This window comes from Ovis aries, chromosome 2 (genome assembly GCF_016772045.2).
Source record: "Ovis aries strain OAR_USU_Benz2616 breed Rambouillet chromosome 2, ARS-UI_Ramb_v3.0, whole genome shotgun sequence".
NCBI lineage: Eukaryota > Metazoa > Chordata > Mammalia > Artiodactyla > Bovidae > Ovis > Ovis aries.
Window position 1 is genome coordinate 184445238 of NC_056055.1, and position 18720 is coordinate 184463957.

General features: G+C 50.8%; 1 protein-coding gene across 1 annotated transcript; it reads right to left on the reverse strand.

Annotated features, from left to right (window-relative positions):
• Positions 1-15817: 15817 nt before the first annotated feature.
• Positions 15818-18370, reverse strand: C1QL2 (complement C1q like 2). The gene is made up of 2 exons (XM_027965031.3): positions 17163-18370; positions 15818-16578 (listed from the first exon to the last, which is right to left on the reverse strand). Exons 1-2 carry the CDS (start codon positions 17844-17846, stop codon positions 16399-16401), a joined length of 864 nt encoding a protein of 287 aa, XP_027820832.1. The 5' UTR covers positions 17847-18370; the 3' UTR covers positions 15818-16398.
• Between the last annotated feature and the right edge of the window lie 350 nt (positions 18371-18720).

Genomic DNA, 18720 nt, shown 5'->3' on the forward strand with positions numbered 1-18720 from the left:
AGCAGAAGCAAACAAAGTCGCTGCCCTCCTGGAACTGATTTTTTAGAGAGGGAGGCAGCCATAAACAAGTGAAGAAATGGTAGTGAAGAGGCAAGTGCTATCAAGAAAACTCAGGCTAGAGAAGGAGCGGAGCCATGGGCTGTGCTGTGGTAGATGGGGAGGGTAGGAAGTTCTTTCAAAGAGGTGACATTTCGGTGGAGACCTCAACAAAGTCAGGAAGGGAGCTGTGATAATACCCAGGGGAAATGTGGTCTAGACAGAGAAGCAGCAAGGGCAAAGGTCACGAACAGGAGCATGCGCGCAAACTACAACATGCCAGGGAGACCAGTGGCCCCAGCAACAGTGAATGAGAACAGGGCACCACAGAGGGGCAGTGGGATGACAATGATAACAGCATGAGTGAAGCAGTGAGTGAGGCTCAGGGGAACAGAATCTAAATGTGGGCCTTGGGTCACCTACATGATCTTGAGCAGGCCACTCTAGCCCTCTGACTCCCACCCACCACATTAGAAAGAGAATCATCATAGGGGCCCACCTCACTGAAATGAGACTTACGCCGTCCCAAAAGCCCAGACTAGGAATTAAGAGGACTTGATCAGGAGTCCTACTTCTGCTTTGTCAGTGAAAGGGTCATTTCACCTCTTTGAGCCTCAACTTTTCTCTTCTGTGAAGCGAGAATCATGACCCTGCCAAACTCAGACTGTTAGGGTCTGGATCAAATCACATGGTCCATGTGAGAAGGGCTTGTAAATCTCATATGTCAGACAAGTGTGTGTTAATCGCTCAGTCGTGCCCGACTCTGCGACCCCATGGAGTGTAGCCCTCCAGGCTCTTCTGTCCATGGGATTCTCCAGGCAAGAATACTGGAGCGGGTTGCCATTCCATTCCCAAGGGATCGTCCCAACCCAGGAACTGAATCCAGGTCTCCTGCATTACAGGCAGATTCTTTACCACCTGAGCCACCAGGGAGGCCCTGTCAAGTAAGTAGAGGGTTTTTTTTTTAATACTCGATGGCAAAGGAGCCCTGGGATTCCCAGGGCAGAAGTTCTCACTGCCCTCTCAGCTCCGCCTAGGGCAGCTCGTCCTGTTCTGTTCTTGCTCTCAGTGTTCTCCAGTTCCTATCTGCTCCTTGACCCCTGTGTCCTGAATCATTCAGCATCTCCCATTTGTCCTATAGAAAATGCAGTGCCCAGTCCTTAGGGGGAGAGAGAACCATCCTCCTCTCCTCCATTAACCCTTCCTCTGTACTGTCTTTCAACATGGGCATCTGACCCCACCTCTCCCTGCTTCCAACCCTCCCCTGGTTCCCCAGGCAGGTGGGCAAAAATCTCAGATCGCCCTCATGTCACACAAGGCCATTTGGCCCCCACAAAACTTTTGAACCTCCCTCTTGCCAATCTTTGGCTGCAATGAACTGATTTTAATTGCTCTAGACAGTACCTGGTCTCAGGCACCCACACATTCGTATATACCATTTCCTTTGCCTGGAACATCCTCTCAAGTGCCGCCAATTCCCACCCAATGGCCTGGAGAGCTCCTATTCATCCTGCAAACCCCATGCAGAAGTCTCTTGGGAGGGTAAGCCTTCCTTAATCATGCGCTCTCTCCTTCACAGATGATGCCAGCCCTTTCTTCTGCTGTGTGCCCCTAGACCACATTGTCCTTATACCATGATGCCTTTGATGTGTCCATCCTGTCCGCATGCACTTCTAGGAGAGAGTACCTAGCTCATCTCCGTCAACCCAGCACCTGCCATAGGACCTGGTAGAGAGCAGGTGGCCACAAAACTTTTACTGAGAGGAGATGAAATGTACTTTAGGGGACACAGTCCCTCTGCCCTGAAACTCAATACAATTTGTAGTGATCTGCCCAGATTGGACAAGTGTGTGCCTGGCCATCTTTTCCATCCTGATGTAGGTGGCAGCTCTGAAGTGAAAGGAAGGCCAGCCGTCTACATTCTGAACTTAGTGAATATTACAAATGACCACATTAGTGAGACAGGCATTTTCAGAGGCACTCATATTGACCCATGTAAGAAAGGCTCTAAATTTAGTGCCCCCAAAACAGACGCTGGTGAATTTGTAGCCTCACAAACGGTCCACATTGGGTAGGAAGCTGAATTCGATTTGCATGTCAGAGGAGCGATATCTGGTACCTGAAGTAAGACTAATTTTATTATTAAATTATCAACACTGATTTACTGAGAAATACGGTACTGCCGGGAGCTATTTTTAACCTCCCGCCTCAGCCCCGCTCAGCAAACAAATCATCCTTTGAAGGACACTGCATTTGCAAAAGTGAATTAGGTGAATAAATATCCATCTATTCATGAAGTTTCTTTATTGAGAAATAAATAAATAACAGCTCCTGAATGCCTTCATTGTCCCCCTGGCAGGTTTCCACAAGGATGACGGCTTCTGCTGAGGGTGGCAGTGAACCGTGGAAGGGGCCGCCGTGCAAGGCACCAGCCTGAGAATGGACAGGAAAGGCACCAGCCTGGGCATCCGCCTTGGAACTCTTGAGGTCCTGGCCTGGGCCAGGTCTGGGGAGATTGACGACATCTTTCCCACCTCTGGCATATGGTCTGGCTCAGCTCACCTGGAGCATCCCGACCATCCTTGAGATGGCAAGTTCAGACCCTGGTACCAGCCTGTGGTGGTTCTGCCACTTACAATCTCTGGGATATTGGGCGAGTTACTTACCCTTTCTGTGCCTCAGTTTCCTTATATATAAAATGGGGATAATGCTACCTCTTTAGGGGTAAAGACCCCTCATGGGATTGTTGGGAAGATTTAATGAGATAACAATGTTTAAAATCCTTAGAAAAGTGCTTGGCATATAGCCAGAGCCTAGGAAATTTTACTTATTGTATAGTCATCATTGTTGGGACAGGGAGAAAGGCAAGACAGAGGCCATGAGATAGCTTGCAGGGGGACAGGCCTTGAAGTCAGACCTGAATTTCAACACCAGCTCCCCCCTCTCACCCCCATCCAGCCGTGTCACTCTTGGCAAGCTACTCGACCTTTCTGCTTTTCAGATCCCGAGTCCATGAGCTGAGTGTAATCACACCTACTTCTGTGGGAAAAAAACGAGATCGTGGCTGTAAAGTGGACTGCAGGGTACTAGTACTAAGTGCTCAGTAGACAATGGATGGTCAGGAACAAGGGAGTCACTCTGGCTGAAATTAGTGCAGTTCTTCATTCCTTCCCTAAATTCTCAGCACTCCTTTCTCCTTCGTCTTTTCCTCCTCTCCTACAACCTGGTGCTTATCTGGGATAAAACGAGAATCAGGAACCCACCCTGAAGGAGAAAGATATGCTCAACTCACTGAACTGATAGCATCTTTATTTAAAAATGTGATGCTTTGTTTATCATGGATTGTATTGATTTTGAGGTGTTAAATGTAGCATCAAGATTATTCGTCCTGATTACTGAGAAGTTTTGGCATTCCCTTAAATTTTGTGCCTCATCCTGGTCCCAGCCCTGCTTAAAACCTCCAAGTAGGGAAGCAAGAAGTTACATTTGGCTAGGGAGTGAGACAGAGAGAGAGAGGTGGGCTGGGAGGCAGTGGGGCCTGTTCACAGCCTGCCAGACCAGTAGCTTGGTTTGCAACTTAAAGGGCACCCTATAAGTGCCGGGAGTCATGAGAGGTTTATGAGAGAGCAGGAGCTGAGAGTGATGTCTGCCATTTGATGGTGCCCAGACTTCCTTTCCCCTGTCCTCCTGGGATGGGAATAATGGAGAGTTAATTAGGAAAACTCTGGCTGAGCCCCTGGCCCCTAGCAGCTGCCAACAAACACCCATGGATCATTGTCAGCTCACACGGCGGAAACAATTACTTGGTGTTTGAGGGCTGGGGCCACGGGATCCCTAACTTGGCAGCCCCATTCATCCAGCAGTATGAAAGGGGGCAGCTGGCAGTGGGCGGTGAGGGCTAGTTAGCCAGCTCTCCAGAACACATTCTTTTTTTGGTGGCGGACAGTCTTCATTGCTACATGAGGGCTTTCTCCAGTTGGGGTGAGCAGGGGTTTCTCTTTGCAGTGGCTTCTCTTGTTGCGGAGCATGGGTCCTGGGCATGTGGGTTCAATAGTTGTGGCACACAGGTTTAGTTGCTTTATAAAATGTGGAATCTTCCCAGACCAGGGATCAAACCCGTGTCCCTTGCATTGGCAGGCAGATTCTTATCCACTGCACCACCAGAGAAGTTCCAGAACACACGTCTTAGAGCCAAGCTCTCATGGTCTTCAACTCCTGGAGCTCAGTAGTGGAAGTGTCCCTCAGCCACGTGTGTAACAGCCTAGATGGTGGGCTTGCTCCCTTATTTCCATCAGAAGTCTTCCTCTCCAATCACTAGCTTAGCAGCAGAAGTAAGACACAAGCCTAAGTTTTACACGGTGCAGCCAGACACAACACAACGTTGTTGACAGCATAGGAGCTGGGAAGGACCCTCCAGATGTGGGGACACAAGTGTGCACGGTACCAGCTGCACACCCCCAGCAGGGTCAGAGTTAGGGTTAGGGTTGGGGTTGGGTTACAGTCATCAGTGGAATGGATGGTGGAGCCTGTGGCCAAGGTCCAAGCAAGGGCTCAGACAAACCCCACACCAGGCACATGGTACTACCAAACTCAAAGCAAGAAGCCTGCAGCGCCCCAGACTCCCATTTTCCTGCTCAGTGGTAGGGAAAACCTCAGGCTTTGTCTTAGGAGAGGCTACAGATCTCCGACCACGTCACATATTTATCGGACACATCCTGAGCTTGGCCTCATGATTTCTGCCTTTTCCATAGGGAATTCCGTGTTCTCTGATGCCAGTCACTTAGGAGTGGGCTTGTCAGAAGCTGTTATGCTCCTTGCTGGATGAGCTCACTGATAGGTGAGCTCCTTACTTCTATTTCTCTCAGTATGGAACAATTTGAAGAAAGTGAGAAAATGGTGGGTGAAGGCTTCCAGAAGCTTTGTCACCAGACTGATAATTTTTTGTGTGAAGACTATCTTCCTAGCACCTACACAGGGCCTGGTGCACAGGTATGCATTGAATTCATGAATGATGGATACATAATGGAGGGGTGCATGGATGGATGAGAGACAGACAGATGCTTTAGTTGATATATACAGGGAGCTACTAGAGGGCTGGGATACATGCAGGAGGGTGGCTGCTCCGATAGCCTAGCATAGGGGTGGGAATCTATCTGCCACTCCCACCTCCTCATGTTTACACATTCAGACTCCACTTTGAGCAAACAAATGCCCTTAAAGTCTGACTAGGAGTCCATTCCCAGCATGACTGGTAACCAGCTGTGTGGCCTCAAACCAATCACTTCACTTATTTTAGCCTAGATCTCCTCTACGAGTAAACGGATAAGTAATCACTAACTCACCGAGTGATCAAGGTCATCCAGAAATCAAATGGGAAGGAGCTCTCTGTAACCTCAGCTTGCTGGGGACCATGGGTGCCGAAGTGTCAGTACAAACGAGACAGCGAACAGCTGCCAATGCACTTTAGAAAGTATCTATCCAATCCAATCCAATCAATAAAAATGCTAAGTTGCTGCTGCTACATGTCAAGTATCTGCATCTGTGTTCCCAAGGCATCTTGATTTGGGTACTTTAGGCAATTCAGGGACCCTCCTAACCTCCAACCACTCACTCCCCCATCACCCAGCTTCAGCCCAGGACCATAGCCTACCCTCCAACCCACCCAAATACAAAACTCCGAATAGTTTCGAGGAGAGTCAGCCACAATGTACTGAATGTGTTGAGGGCAAAGGGAGTGAACTTAGAGCATAAAAGCATTCCATCTTTCCAGTGTGGGGTAAGAAGGGCTTAAACTTAAGATATGGCACCATTAAAACTGATACAGTCACACACACCTCCCCAATATATACCAGCACTCACATACAGATACATCCATCATTCACACAAATGTCCTAGTCCTCATAAACTTTCACACACGCACATGCACACACACACACACATGCACACACAAACATATGCACACACACAGTAGACAGGTTCCAGGAGACCCCTCTCCCAGAGGCAAGCCCCACCCCACACCTTTACCTATGCTGGTCCCTCCCCACAAGAATGTCACCTTAACCTCCTGCTGTCCCCCCCCAGGTTTCCAAGAGATAGAACTTTCATGTTCCCTTTTGCCCCACCCTAGGCTTAGCAAGTCCCTTCTTGGTGCTGCCTCTTCCCTGCTGCAGGTGATACATGCCTCGCCCTGGGCCCTGGTGTGGCTCCTCCCATCTGCCGAAAGTTCCTGCAGGACTGGGACACGTCTCGGGACATCTGCAGCCCAGGCCCAACTCCATATACACATACATTCATGTGTTCTCAGTCACTCTGTCATGTCCAACTCTTGGCGACCCCACGGACTACAGCCTGCCAGTCTCTTCTCTGTCCATGGAATCTTCCTAGCAAGAATACTGTAGTGGGTTTCTATTTCCTCCCCCAGGCGACCTTCCCAACCCAGGGGTTGAAGCCAGGTCTCCAGCATTGCAGGCAAATTCTTTACTGTCTGAGCCACCAGGGAAGTCGGGTAGCACTCAGTACATCTTGGGAAAATGAACAAATAACCAGCAAATGTTCAGTGTGTTAGTCTCTCCTGCTCAACCTCATTGCAAGCTCCATAAGGATGAGGACTAAACCTTATAGGGTAAACTCTGATTTAAGAGGTCACTAATTCCGGGAAGTCCTCTTGATCATTGAGCCCTTCCCAGGCCCTTTCACTTCCAGATGGAGATCCCTATGCCCAGAAAAGCCACCTGAGCAGTCTTCCCACACCCTGTAGCACTTCTGTTGGGTGGGGCAGTGTTGGGGGTTGGGGGCAGACAGATCTGGGCTTTAATTGGAAATCCACCGCTTCTCATATGCAGGGTTGTAGCACAATTCAGTTAATTTCTCAAGTCTCAGCACCCTCAGCTGTGAGATGGAAAAAAATAATGCCCATCTTGCAGGGCCACAGAAAGTTTCAAATGAGGCCACGCCTGCCTCCCAGCAGGTACTCAGCAATGGAAGGAAATGCCATTGCTGTTATCACTGATTATTCTTTTTCCTGTCACCAGTATATTAACACATATATATGGAATTTAGACAGATGGTAACTATGACCCTATATGCGAGACAGCAAAAGAGACACAGATACAAAGAACAGACTTTTGGACTCTGTGGGAGAAGGCGAGGGTGGGATGATTTGAGAGAATAGCATTGAAACTTGTATATTACCGTATGTGAAATAGATGACCAGTCCAAGTTCGATGCATGAAACACAGCACTCAAAGCTGATGCACTGGGACAACCCAGAGGGATGGGATGGGGAAGGAAATGGGAGGGGGCTTCAGGGTGGGGGACACATGTACACCCATGGCTGATTCATGCCAATGTATGGCAAAAACCACCACAATATTATAAAGCAATTAGCTTCCAATTAAAATGAATTAATTGATTTAAAAAATTGTTTTAAGTTTCTAAAAAAAGAGGGTAGCAATCAGGTCCCCTGCTGCAGTGCTAGTTGCACGGTGGACACCCAGTAAGCAGATCTGGAAAGCAACACATGGTAAAGCTGGTTTTCAGAGTCCAGAGATCAGCACGCTTCTCCCATCAGACTCTGCGCCCTCAAGCAGGGCCTGGCTCTCCCTAGCGTGCACCTGGAGCCGGGGAATGAAAGAAGAAACCAGCCTTCCATAGATTCGTGAGGTCCATGTGGATCTCACAGAGGCAGAGCAGGCTTTGAAGGAGGCCATGTCCTGGACAACGTGCCCTCAATGTGTCCTCTCACATGGGCTGAGCCCACACTCCCCCAACCCTGCTGCAGGAGCTTTGACAGGGATCAGTGTTCTTACTATGCATGGGGAGAGGTCTCAAGCCACTGGGTTGTGCCGGTCAGTTTGAAATCAGGCTGTGATAGAGCTGGGCCGTCAATGGGAGTGTGCATATTCATGCAACAAAGCCCTGAGATTTAGTCATAGCTCCAGGTCCAGTTATACAGGGACTTATTAGCCGGGAGTCAATAAGGGAGTGCCCCTCCCCAGATGTGCACAGGACTATTGCATGCTCATCAGCAAACAGGGACCAGGCGGGGCCATGCTCACTATGTGGGCTCTGGCTCTCTGGGAAGCCAAGGACTGAACAGTGAAAAAAATACTGGTTTGAATTCTGGCTCTGATGCACAGGCATTGAAAATGGCCATTCCACCTCCTCATCTGTGAAATGGGTGCAATTATGCTTACCTCACAGACTCACTGAATGGATTGTAGATATGTTGGGAAATGCTCTTGGTGCCTCCTATACCACTGGGATGCTTGTAAATGCCAGCTGTTGTCACGGAAATCCTGCTGTTCCTCATTCTAGGCAACCTTGGTTTGATGTTTCCTGAGATGTGTCAGACTCAGGAGAAAACAGAGCAGTCCCTAACAATTATTTCAGCAATACCACCTGCCATCCCCAGGTTTCAAGCACTCACTCTCTGCCCCATACTGTGTTGTCTCATTTAATCCTCCCAACCACCCATGTGGTAGGAGCACTGGTCCCATTTTACAGATGGAGAATGTGAGGCTCAGCAAGTTAAATATCTGTCAAAGTATTGCAGAGGCAGTTTATAGTGAAGGTGGATTTGAATCCAACTTCAAAGACCATTGTTGAGTTCCACTGAATATCACTAGCTTTAAAAAGTTGCCAGGTGGTATCTGTGAAAAAGTGACATTTTCAAACCAAATATTTAAATGCTGATAATAACCAACTTTTATCAAGAACTTCTACAGTCCATGGGGTCACAAAGAGTCGGACACGATTGAGCAACTTCACTTTCTTTCTTTCACTTTCCCTTTAATATGGCTGACATCCATTAACTCATTCACTCCTTCCAGAAGTCTTATAGAATAGGTGGCATTTTATGGAAAAGGAACAAGGTGGCTCAAAGAGGTTACATAATAAGCGCCAGAATGAGAGGTGGGGCACTAGATTACAAGAAGTAATCTGGCCTTTGAGTCAGAGAAACAGACCAGAGCTTCAAACTTGGGCATTTCCTTGCTGGGTGATCTTGGGCAAATCATTAAACCTCTCTGTGCTTCAATTTTGAGCTATGTAACTTGCCGATCATTTGCCTTCCTTGTTAATATCAAGCAAGATAATAAAGATAAAGGCTCAGCTCAATTAAATTAAAAGAAAGGTTAAAACCACTTTTCTTTTTTCTTTTTTCTTTTCTCTTTCCACTCCCTGTTGTGACCTGGTTACTTTTAAAGGGCTGAGCTATTTTGGTACACTTGGCTGCTGCCCACTGCTCAGCCTGGTTCCAGGGCACACGTCAGATGCCTAGTGTGGCCTGGCATCCCTGCGTCTGTGTCAGTCTTTTCAGCTGGCCTGGAGTCACCAGGCTTCAGAGCAGAATGCCCCGCCCTCCCGCTCTCCCCTGCTTCCTTCCAAGTGCAGTGGTTGGGGGAAAGGCAGCAGCACCCAGCTCTGGACATGGGAATTCCAAGAAAGCAAGGGAGAAGAGAAGGGGGGAGGGTCATTCTCCAAACCTCAGGCTGGGCCTAGGGACACAACTGAGTAGCCAAGTGGAAGGAATTCCCTTCTTCTATCCTGGGCCAACAGGGGCAAAACTGGGCTGGCGGGAGTTGATCTCGTTCCCTCATTCACTAAGTCCCAGGGGAAGAGTTGCTGGGTGTAAGTAACATACCAAGAGGTAGACAGTGAGAACAGAAGGAGGGGACCCACTTGAAACATCTGAAAATTAGAGACATCGTTCACATTTCTTTGAAAATAAGGCAGGGTTTTCCCACATGAGGGCAGAAACCTGTATCTAAATGGAAGGCAATCCTGTTGTTAGCAGAGGCTGTTCCTCTGTTAGAGCAGGGATGTCAGAAACAGCGTCCAGATCCAGTGATGGAAGGTCTGTTTAACCAATCTAAATCCGGGTCTATGGTCAATGGTAGGCACCTCAGGGGAAAGGGAAAGGGGTTCAGCACAAACTGCCCCTTAGCATTGTTCAAGGGCGATCATCAGAGGAAAGAGCAGGTGCAGAACCTGCCAGTGTTTAGAGTTTTATATTCTTCACGAACAAATCCACGTACATGTACATTTGAAAAGTCGGGAAGAATACAAACCAAGCTGTTAACAGAAATTACCTCTGGGAAGGAGACTGCATAACGAGAGAGGGGAATTTTACTTTCTGCCTTATATTCCTGTATATTGTTTACGCTTTTTGCAAGTGCAGATTGCATCTACAATTTTTCAAAAGATGTTTTCCATTCAGAGAAAATAAAAGCACCCTGCCTGCAGAAGCATCAAGTGAGGGACCCCGCTGGAAGTGGGGCTACTGCCCAAGCAGCCACAGAAAGCTGAGGGACATCCTGGAGGCCCTGAGGGGAGGGGACCTAAATCAGCCCAGCAGGGGACTTCCCTGGTAGTCCAGTGGTTAACAATCTGCCTTACAATGCAGGGGACATGGGTTCAATCCCTGGTTGGGAAACTAAGATTCCACATGCACAGAGCAATTAACCCCACCTGCCACAACTAGAGAATCCGCACACCACACTGCAAGATCCCACGTGCCACAACTAAGACCCGATGCAGCCAAATTAATTAATTAATCAATTAAAAAATTAAATCAGCCCAAAAGCCCCAGTGGGCAGTAGTCATCATTTCATGTCAACTGGATGGTTCTCCTGATCTCTAGACATGTAACCAGGGCCTTGAAGGTCGCAATAAATGCTCCTTTGTGGTCCTCACCACTCACCCAAACCTTAAGAACTCAGGGCCAGAGGTGGAGGTTAATGGGGACCCACTGGTTAAAAGAGATCCCCTCTGATCCTGCTGTAAAGTCAGATACTCGAGATCTTTCCAAAAATCTACCCTGTCAGGATCCCCTAGGCTTCCCGCATCCATCCATCCATCCATCTACCCATCCACTCTACAAACGTTTATTGAACACCTACTGATTAGCAGGCACATTCTAAATCCTGGAGCTGGGGTGTGGGTTTCAGTGGTAACTCACACTGATGATAGGTCTGTCTTGTGAAGCCGGAAGTCCATGGGGAAGACAGACAACCTGAACGTGTGCTTACAGCCTTGTGGCAAGCACCATGGGAAGGAAGACCAGTCCTTAGGGGAAGGGGCATCAGGTTGAGGATAGGAGGTTACTGGAAGTGATGTGTCAGCTGAGCCCTGAATGAAGGGTGGGAGCTAACCCAGAGGAGAGGATTCCAAGTACAGGGAACAGCATGACTGGTACATGAAATAATAAGAAGGAAGAGAGTGAGAAGCCTAGAAACGAACTGATTACACTATGAGGAGACAGCAGATACTTAGGTGGCTCCACAAAAGGTGGCTTTACCTCTGGAGTGCCTGAAGGGGACCCTTGCTTGTCTCAGTGTGCCTTCCTTGTCTGTCTTTGAGGTCTCACCACCCTGCCCCACCTATATTCCCAAAGAGTTTGATCTTCAGTGCCAGTCCTGGGCCTAGCCTTGAGCAAGTCATTGCATCTCTTTGCACCTCAGTTTCCTCATCTGTAAAGTGGGACAATAGCAATACCTACTTCAGAGAGGTGTGGTGTGGAAACAACTGCCTGAGCACCAATTTTTGGCACATCATGAGGGTTCCATCTATAAACACTGGAGTTCTGCCTGGTTGGTCACAGCCACAGTGCACAAGTGTCAAAGTTAAGACAGGCGGGTGGAGGTCGTTGCACTTTTCTGTTTACTTTTGAGTATTTTTCAAATTCTTGTGACAGAATTTAATTTTTAAAGTGACTGCTCCTATCATTTACTTCAACCACTGCTGGGGCCCATGCTCCTTTGTGGAACACCCTTGTTGATTGAAGAGTATAGCAACAACAAGACTAAAACATGCCTCTAGAATCCCACATTTCCACCTGCCAACTTCATCCTCCCCAGCATCCAGAAGGTCCCTGGGAGAGACCTTGCCCCCACCCCAACCCATCCTGATTCCAGGATTTTGTTCCAATGCCAACATTAGTCTTCAAAATCAGATGAGAGAAGGAAAGATTGAAATGTTACTTCTGTTTATGTTTAGTCTAAAAAAAGAGGGGGAAAATAAAGCATTACTAATATTAAAAGTGGCGTCCCTAGTGTCTCAGTGGTGAAGAATCTGCCTACCAATGCAAGAGATGCAGATTTGGTTCCTGGGTCAGGAAGATTCCTGAGAGAAAGAAATGGCAACCCACTCCAGTATTCTTGCCTGGGAAATCCCACGGATGGAGGAACCTAGCAGGCTCTAGTCCATGGGGTCATAAAAGAGTCGGACACAACTTAGCAACTAAACAACAACAATACTTAAAATATGGATTGAAACTGTGCACTCAAAGAATTAGAGTGCACAGACTCCCCTGGGACTCATAAAAGAACATATTTTTGCCCAAGATTTTGAAAAAATGGCAAGTTGAAGTAAAACACATGGATTAAACCTTGTTTTTTTCAGTTGCAGTGGAAAGGAGACATCTCCAAACTTGGTTAGCCAGCCAGAACATACATACACTTGAATGTGGAGAGCCTTTAATGAACATAAACACAAAAAGAATTTTTAAAGTATGGCTTGATAGTGGTATACATAAATTATTCATAAGTCAAATACACAAATTGGGGATGAGAGTTCAAAAAATGTTTTTCCGATAGGAATGCTTGGTCAGTGAAGTTTAAAGCAACAATATGACCTCTCCAAGGTGTCATCATAACTCCATGCAGAGGGGGGCCTAGATGTTTCTTCTTTGATGCCCAAAAGAGCCATCTGCTCACACAGATAGGAGGAAGATGTAGCAGACGGAATCACTTCTATCTGAGTTTCCAGGGTCAAGGGTGTATCTCACGCTCTCAGGCAGTCCTGAAAATAATTAGCCACCTAATCATTGGACTTTGGGACTTTGGGATGTGGACTTTGGGAATGAGAAAAGGACCTCTCAGCAATCAGGGACAGCCATACTCACTTCAGCTAAATCTTCTCACCAGCAAGAGGAAGAAGGGAGAGCTATTAGAGAAGGTGGTCAGTGGCCCCTAAGGAGAAGGATGGTGGTGGGGTTGCCGGTGAAGACACACAGGTAAACGTGAGCACCAGGACTTGGTGACCAAATGGTCCTGCCACCAACACTGACCCCAGGACAGGAAGTTCAGCCAAATTGTCCAGGAGCCTGGGGTGCCTTCTGGGGGCAGCCAGAGTCAAAGAATCAGGCTGGTTCATCTCATCTGACCCTTTGAAGGATGCTGAGACTCCCTAAATCAGAGAAAGGAGTGAAAAATGTGTCCCACCTGCGTGCTGTCCTCTCAAATACCTGGGAGCTCTGAGAGGTGAACAGGCTCTATCTATGCAGTCAGGCAGTGGCACAGCCTGGAGGTCTGAGTTCAAGTGCGGACTCCATCTCTTAGAAACTTTATGAACACAGGCAAGCCACTAGGTCTCTCTGAACCCTAATTTATCCACCTCCCAAATGGACAGAATAAACCCTTTTCTACTTCCAGGGAGATGCCAAGGTGACAATCCCAACCTAAAAACAGAAAATGGACTCAAAAGCAATTAGGGACTTAAAATGATACTTTACAACTGATTGACAATAATTCTCAAACCAACTAGAGACAAAAAGGAAAAGTGTCTGGGGCAGGTAATTTCTTTCATTTCACATGTACCCCAAGACTGATGGCACACAGAGGTGGCAAAGGTCTCCCCATCCTTCCCTCCAGGGAGAGGGAGACCACCATGAAGATAATGGGATTGTAGACCCTGCATCATGAGGGGTCTGCCTGAAACCCAGAAAGTGTAGAGATACAGGGAGAGATTGCTCCTGAGCTGGCAAGCTCTTGCCATCGGCCGAGTCTCCCGCCCGTTGCCTCATCAATCTATCTTCCTCTTAGCAGCTGACACCTCTGGCAGCACCTCCCAGCAACCCAGGCATTAGAATTGCAAGAAGCCCAGCTGCACCGGGGAATACAGATGGAGGAATCTCAGATTCAAATTTGTCTAAGTATTGTGAACAACCAGACCCAGGCAAGGCGTTTCAACTGCCCTTCCACCAAAGGGAAGTGGTGGGGGTTTTGTTAGAAGTACAAATTGCTTCTTAATGCAGAGGATAAAGCTGGGCTCCGGCACCTCCTTAGAAATTCCTCCTGCTCCCAGGAAAGCCACCGCTGCATGTCAATTTTAATTTTTGAAATTTAAACCGAGGGCTTTGTGTCTAAGCTCCATCTCATCGGAGGAAGGGGAGGAATAAGTCAAAAAGGATTAGGGGCCCACTGGGGATTGCAGATCCATAGCAATTAGACTTCATTTGGGTCTCATATATTTGGTTTTAATCGCATTTCTGGATGATACAATCGACAAGGCATCAGAAATTGATACGTATGCGACTGTAGATGGGATCGACTCTGCCCTCCCCAGTTCCTGGGCTCAGCTGGTTGTGGGGTGGGGTTGGTGGGGAACTGCGGTTCATTTGGGCTGGAACTGGGAGGGTGATGGTTTGCATATGGATATTGTTTTCCTCCTCAATATCTTTGAGCACTTTATGCCTAGACTTGAGGCAGATGCAATCATTGCTAATATTCAAGTGAATGACAATAAAACATTATTCAAATAAAATAAGAGCATAAAGAGGAATAGCGACAGAGACAAGACTCAAGGCAGGGGGTATAATTGTCTTTTAAATCAGAATCACAAATTTCAGCATCTTCCAGGAACTAAAGTTGAGCACATTGCAATTTGGGAGCAGACATATAGCCACAAATATGTCACACACCACACTGACATGAGTCTATGAATATGTGTGTGTGTGCACCTGTGTAACATGGATTAGCAATGACAACCACATTATATCCACATGGGGTGTGTGTGTGCATATCCAGTTCGATATAGGTAGCACACTCCAGGGTTGCCTCTGTGTACATATTCACATTTCTCTGCAAACAGCTGGTCAAAATGAGCTCCGTGAATACTAACAGGTTGTTAACAAGTTATTTTGTAGATAACGTACTGTTTATTGGAACTCAATAATCTAAAAACGGAACAAAAAAGTGAAAAAACAAGAACATCATGTGGAGTGTTTTCTTAACCTGTCTGTGTGTGTGTGTGTGCGTGCGTGTGTGCGTGTGTAACAGTGAAGGAAAGGAAAGGAAGGACCAAACAAATGCAGTCAGGTTCAGAGCAGGTGCCCCATACCACCACACACAAAGGAAGACCCCTAAAGAGGGCTGTCCCACCACAAAGGGGAGAGTCTATTTCATTTACCACAGAGCTGTGCGTGAATTCAGGGAGTTGGATGGTCCATACAATTGCCTCAGTGTACCAGGCAATTGACTTGAGATTATGGACCCAGCTAGTGTAAGCTGATAGACATGTGCTGAGTGCATTACATGCCCGAGTGGGTGTGTTTCCTCGGGGATTCCTCTACTGCCTTTTAGGAGATCTCGGAGATCATCTGATGGCAAATACCTCCTTCATCCCTCTCATTTTGCAGAAATGCCTCCTCTTCCCTTTCCTTCTCCAGAAAATCCTGGCCTCTACTTCCTCCCACAAGGCTAGGACCCTGAAAATCCAACCTCCGTCTCCTGTCACCCTCTAATTCTTCCTCCCGCCCTCCTCTGGTCTCCTCCAATTCAAGGCTGCAGCCCAGCCGGGTGGAGATGCACCCTAAAGGGTGAGAGGCTACCCTCCCATTCTCCCCACATCTTTTCACCCACCCAGCAGCACAGACAAGGCAGTGGCTGGCAACTGGGGTAGAGATGGAGCTATTCAGGGCCCAGTTCCGGTCTTTATGTCAAGGTGAACACCTGGAGGCTAGGTCCGGGACCAGGCTGACAGAGACATCAAGAGTCCATAGTCTAGAAACATAATTTAATGCATCGCGGTAGGTCTGAGGCGGGAGTGCGGTGTAGAGATGGATTTTCTGATTGCTGGGATTCTGCTGAAGATGGGGTTTCAGCTGATGGACACGGACATTTGCACAAGTATTTCAGGTCACAAAGAAGGACACCCCAGGGAGCTTGTGCTCGCTTTGGCCTACCTCAGTGGCCAGAGCTGGGAGCCCTCAGTCTCAGGGCTCTCGGAGGAGGAGGGGGACTGGAAGCACTCAGGCATCCCGCTGGGGCCTGTCCAGTCCAATCAGCTCTGCAAAGTCTGCGCTGCCGCCTCCCTGGCTGGGGTTTCAGGTTCACGCTCATTTCTCCACTTGGGCATCCCGCTCTCCCGCCCCGGGTTGCGGCCAGAAACCAGGAGCACAGCCAGGAGCGAGGCAAGTCACAGACACACGGAGGTCGGAAGCGGGGCAGGAAGGACAGCGGGGGTGTGTCTTTTCCAACGATGTCAGGAAGTGTCACGAAGCGAGAGGTCCTCGCAAGGGAACAGAGCGCCCCCACGGGCATGGGGCGGCCTGAAGCCACCCATCTCGCTCTCCCTGCTCCTCTAATCCGGGTACAAAAGAAAGCCCGAGAAGGTGCTGTACTTGTTGTTATTGCCTCCGTGCGCCTTTCCGCCGTCCAGCTTCACATACACCTCGTCCCCCGAATCAAGGTGTAGCACCACGCTGTTACTCGCGTAGTCGTAGTTCTGATCGGCATCCTGCGCGATGGCGCTGGCCCGGACCTGCGGGCGAGCCGTCAGAGCGGGTGGGTCGAATATCTCTGCCTGGGCCCTTGCCCGACCCCCCAAGTGGCGTGCCCCCTGGTCGGCCTTCCGCCTGCCCCTCCAGGGTCCACGCTCCCACCCAGGCTCCACGCTCTCTCTCCAACTTAGTCAACTCCTTCCCAGCACCCTAGTCTCCGCAGTCGCCAGATCTGGGAAGAAGGGAGGCAGAGGGCTTCGGGGACACTGACCCAGTAGGGAAGAGCGGGAACCAGGGGCCAGGGCCAAGAAGAAGGGAGACGGGAGGGCACAGGGGAGAACTGGGCGCACAGGGAGATGAAAGAAGAATGAGGTTTCCAAGAACCCCGCGGGGCTTCAGGCGGCTATGCAAATGGCAGGGGAGTGCAATTTGGGTAGTGGGGAACCCAACCTCCGCAGCTACCGGGTAAAATGCGACCAGGACGCACCGGGAGACGCGATGCTGCGATGCGCCCCCTCCCAGTGGGGAGAAAGAGGCTGAGTTCTCAGGAGGTTTGGGGCTCTGGGTGGGAACGAGGGTCCGCGGGGACTTGCGCGTGTGGAGGGGAAGCGGGGGTGTCACTGACCTGCCCGTTCTTGCAGAGGTCCGCCCACATGCTGGTGCCGTCGCCGCCGCGCATGAGGATGTGGTAGGTGAAGAAGTAGATGCCACGCACCTGGCAGCTGAACTTGCCCGTAGTAGGGTCGTAGTGATTGCCGAGATTGGTGACCACGTCGTCGAATTTGAGCACCTCGTAGCCTTCGTGGGGGCTCTTAAGACCCACATAGAAGGCGATCTTGGGACCGCTGAAGGCGGCGCTCAGCGCGCCAGTCACTTCGCCCTCAGAGTCACCGCCGCCCCCGGTTCCGCCACCCACCACCCCGACACCTCCTGCCGCGCCCGCCGTCAGCTGCAGGCCCGGCAGCCCGGGCCGCCCCGAGTCGCCCTTCTCCCCCGGGGGACCCCGGGGTCCAGGTGGGCCCGGCTCTCCCGGGGGGCCCCGCGGTCCCGGCTTGCCGGGTCTCCCCGGGTCGCCCTTGGGTCCCTGGATGAAAGGGGGCGGAGGGTTGACGCTCAGGTCCTGCATGACTTCCAGCGCGGCAGTGCTGGGTCCCGGCGGCGGAGCCTTGGCTCCCGCGGGCCCCCCACCGGGTGCGGCGGTGTAGGGGTCGCAGATCATGCGGCAGGTGCCCATCATCTCGTAGTGCGCCGCGCCGGGGGGCGCCGCCTGCAGCAGCAACGGCACGGCGATAAGCAGCCCCAGCGCCATGGCCAGGAGCACGCCGACGGCCGCCAGGCAGGCGCGGCGCCGCCGCTGCCACAGCCGGGAGGCAACCGCCACCAGCTCCTCCTTGCCGCCTGGGGAGGTAATGGTCGGGCGGCGCAGGCGGCCCCGCTCCCCGCGCTCGGGGGCGGATTCCGCGGGTCCCGGTCGCGCCCCCGACGTGGCGACCCCTTCCTCTGGGCGCGCAACTACTTCAGCGAGAGGCACCCTGGCCCAGGCGCCGGTGCCCACCGCGCTGGGACTGCTCAGGAGAGCCCCGGAGCCCAGCACGCATGGCGGGGGGCGCGCAGGACGAGCCCGGCGCCGAGCGGGTCCCTGCGGCTGCGGCCCGGGAGCACCGAGTGGGAAGGCGGAGTCCCGCGAGGGCTCGGCCGCGCTGCCTACTGCCCGGCTCGGCTGGACTCAGCAGGGATCAGCGCGCAGGGAGGGCGCTCGGGCTCCGCGGCGCGCTCTGCTCTGCTCTCCCGCTGCTCGCTGGCTGCCGCGCGGAGGGGGGACCCAGCTACCCTGACGTAAGGAGTCCGGGGCTGAGCGGCGGAGGCGGTGAGGAAGCAGCGCGCTGCCATCACTTGGGAGACGGCGCCCTCATGTCATCAGCCTTCGGTCCTCCTCCTATCGGGCGGCGTCCCAGGCAGAGGCGGCAAAGGCGCGGTTCCTCCTGGCGGCGCCTGGGAGCCACAAGTGGGCGCCGCGGGCGCAGCCGGGACCCAGCTCCTCAAGCACACCCACCAGCGGCCACACTCACGCGCCTCCCACCCGCCACATACTTACGGGCGCACACAGGCACGTCCACAGGGCCACGAAGGGGCCCGGAATCCCGATGCCAGCAAGGTCCTTCGGGGATCACCTAATCCACCCT

Bases quoted from the DNA above. Each gene is read 5' to 3' on its own strand.
- C1QL2 (XM_027965031.3), bottom strand. From the start codon at position 17,846: ATGGCGCTGGGGCTGCTTATCGCCGTGCCGTTGCTGCTGCAGGCGGCG. The intron at 16,579-17,162 runs GTCAGTGACACC...GCTCGCCCGCAG, and splicing joins ACCTCTGCAAGAACGGGCAG to GTCCGGGCCAGCGCCATCGC.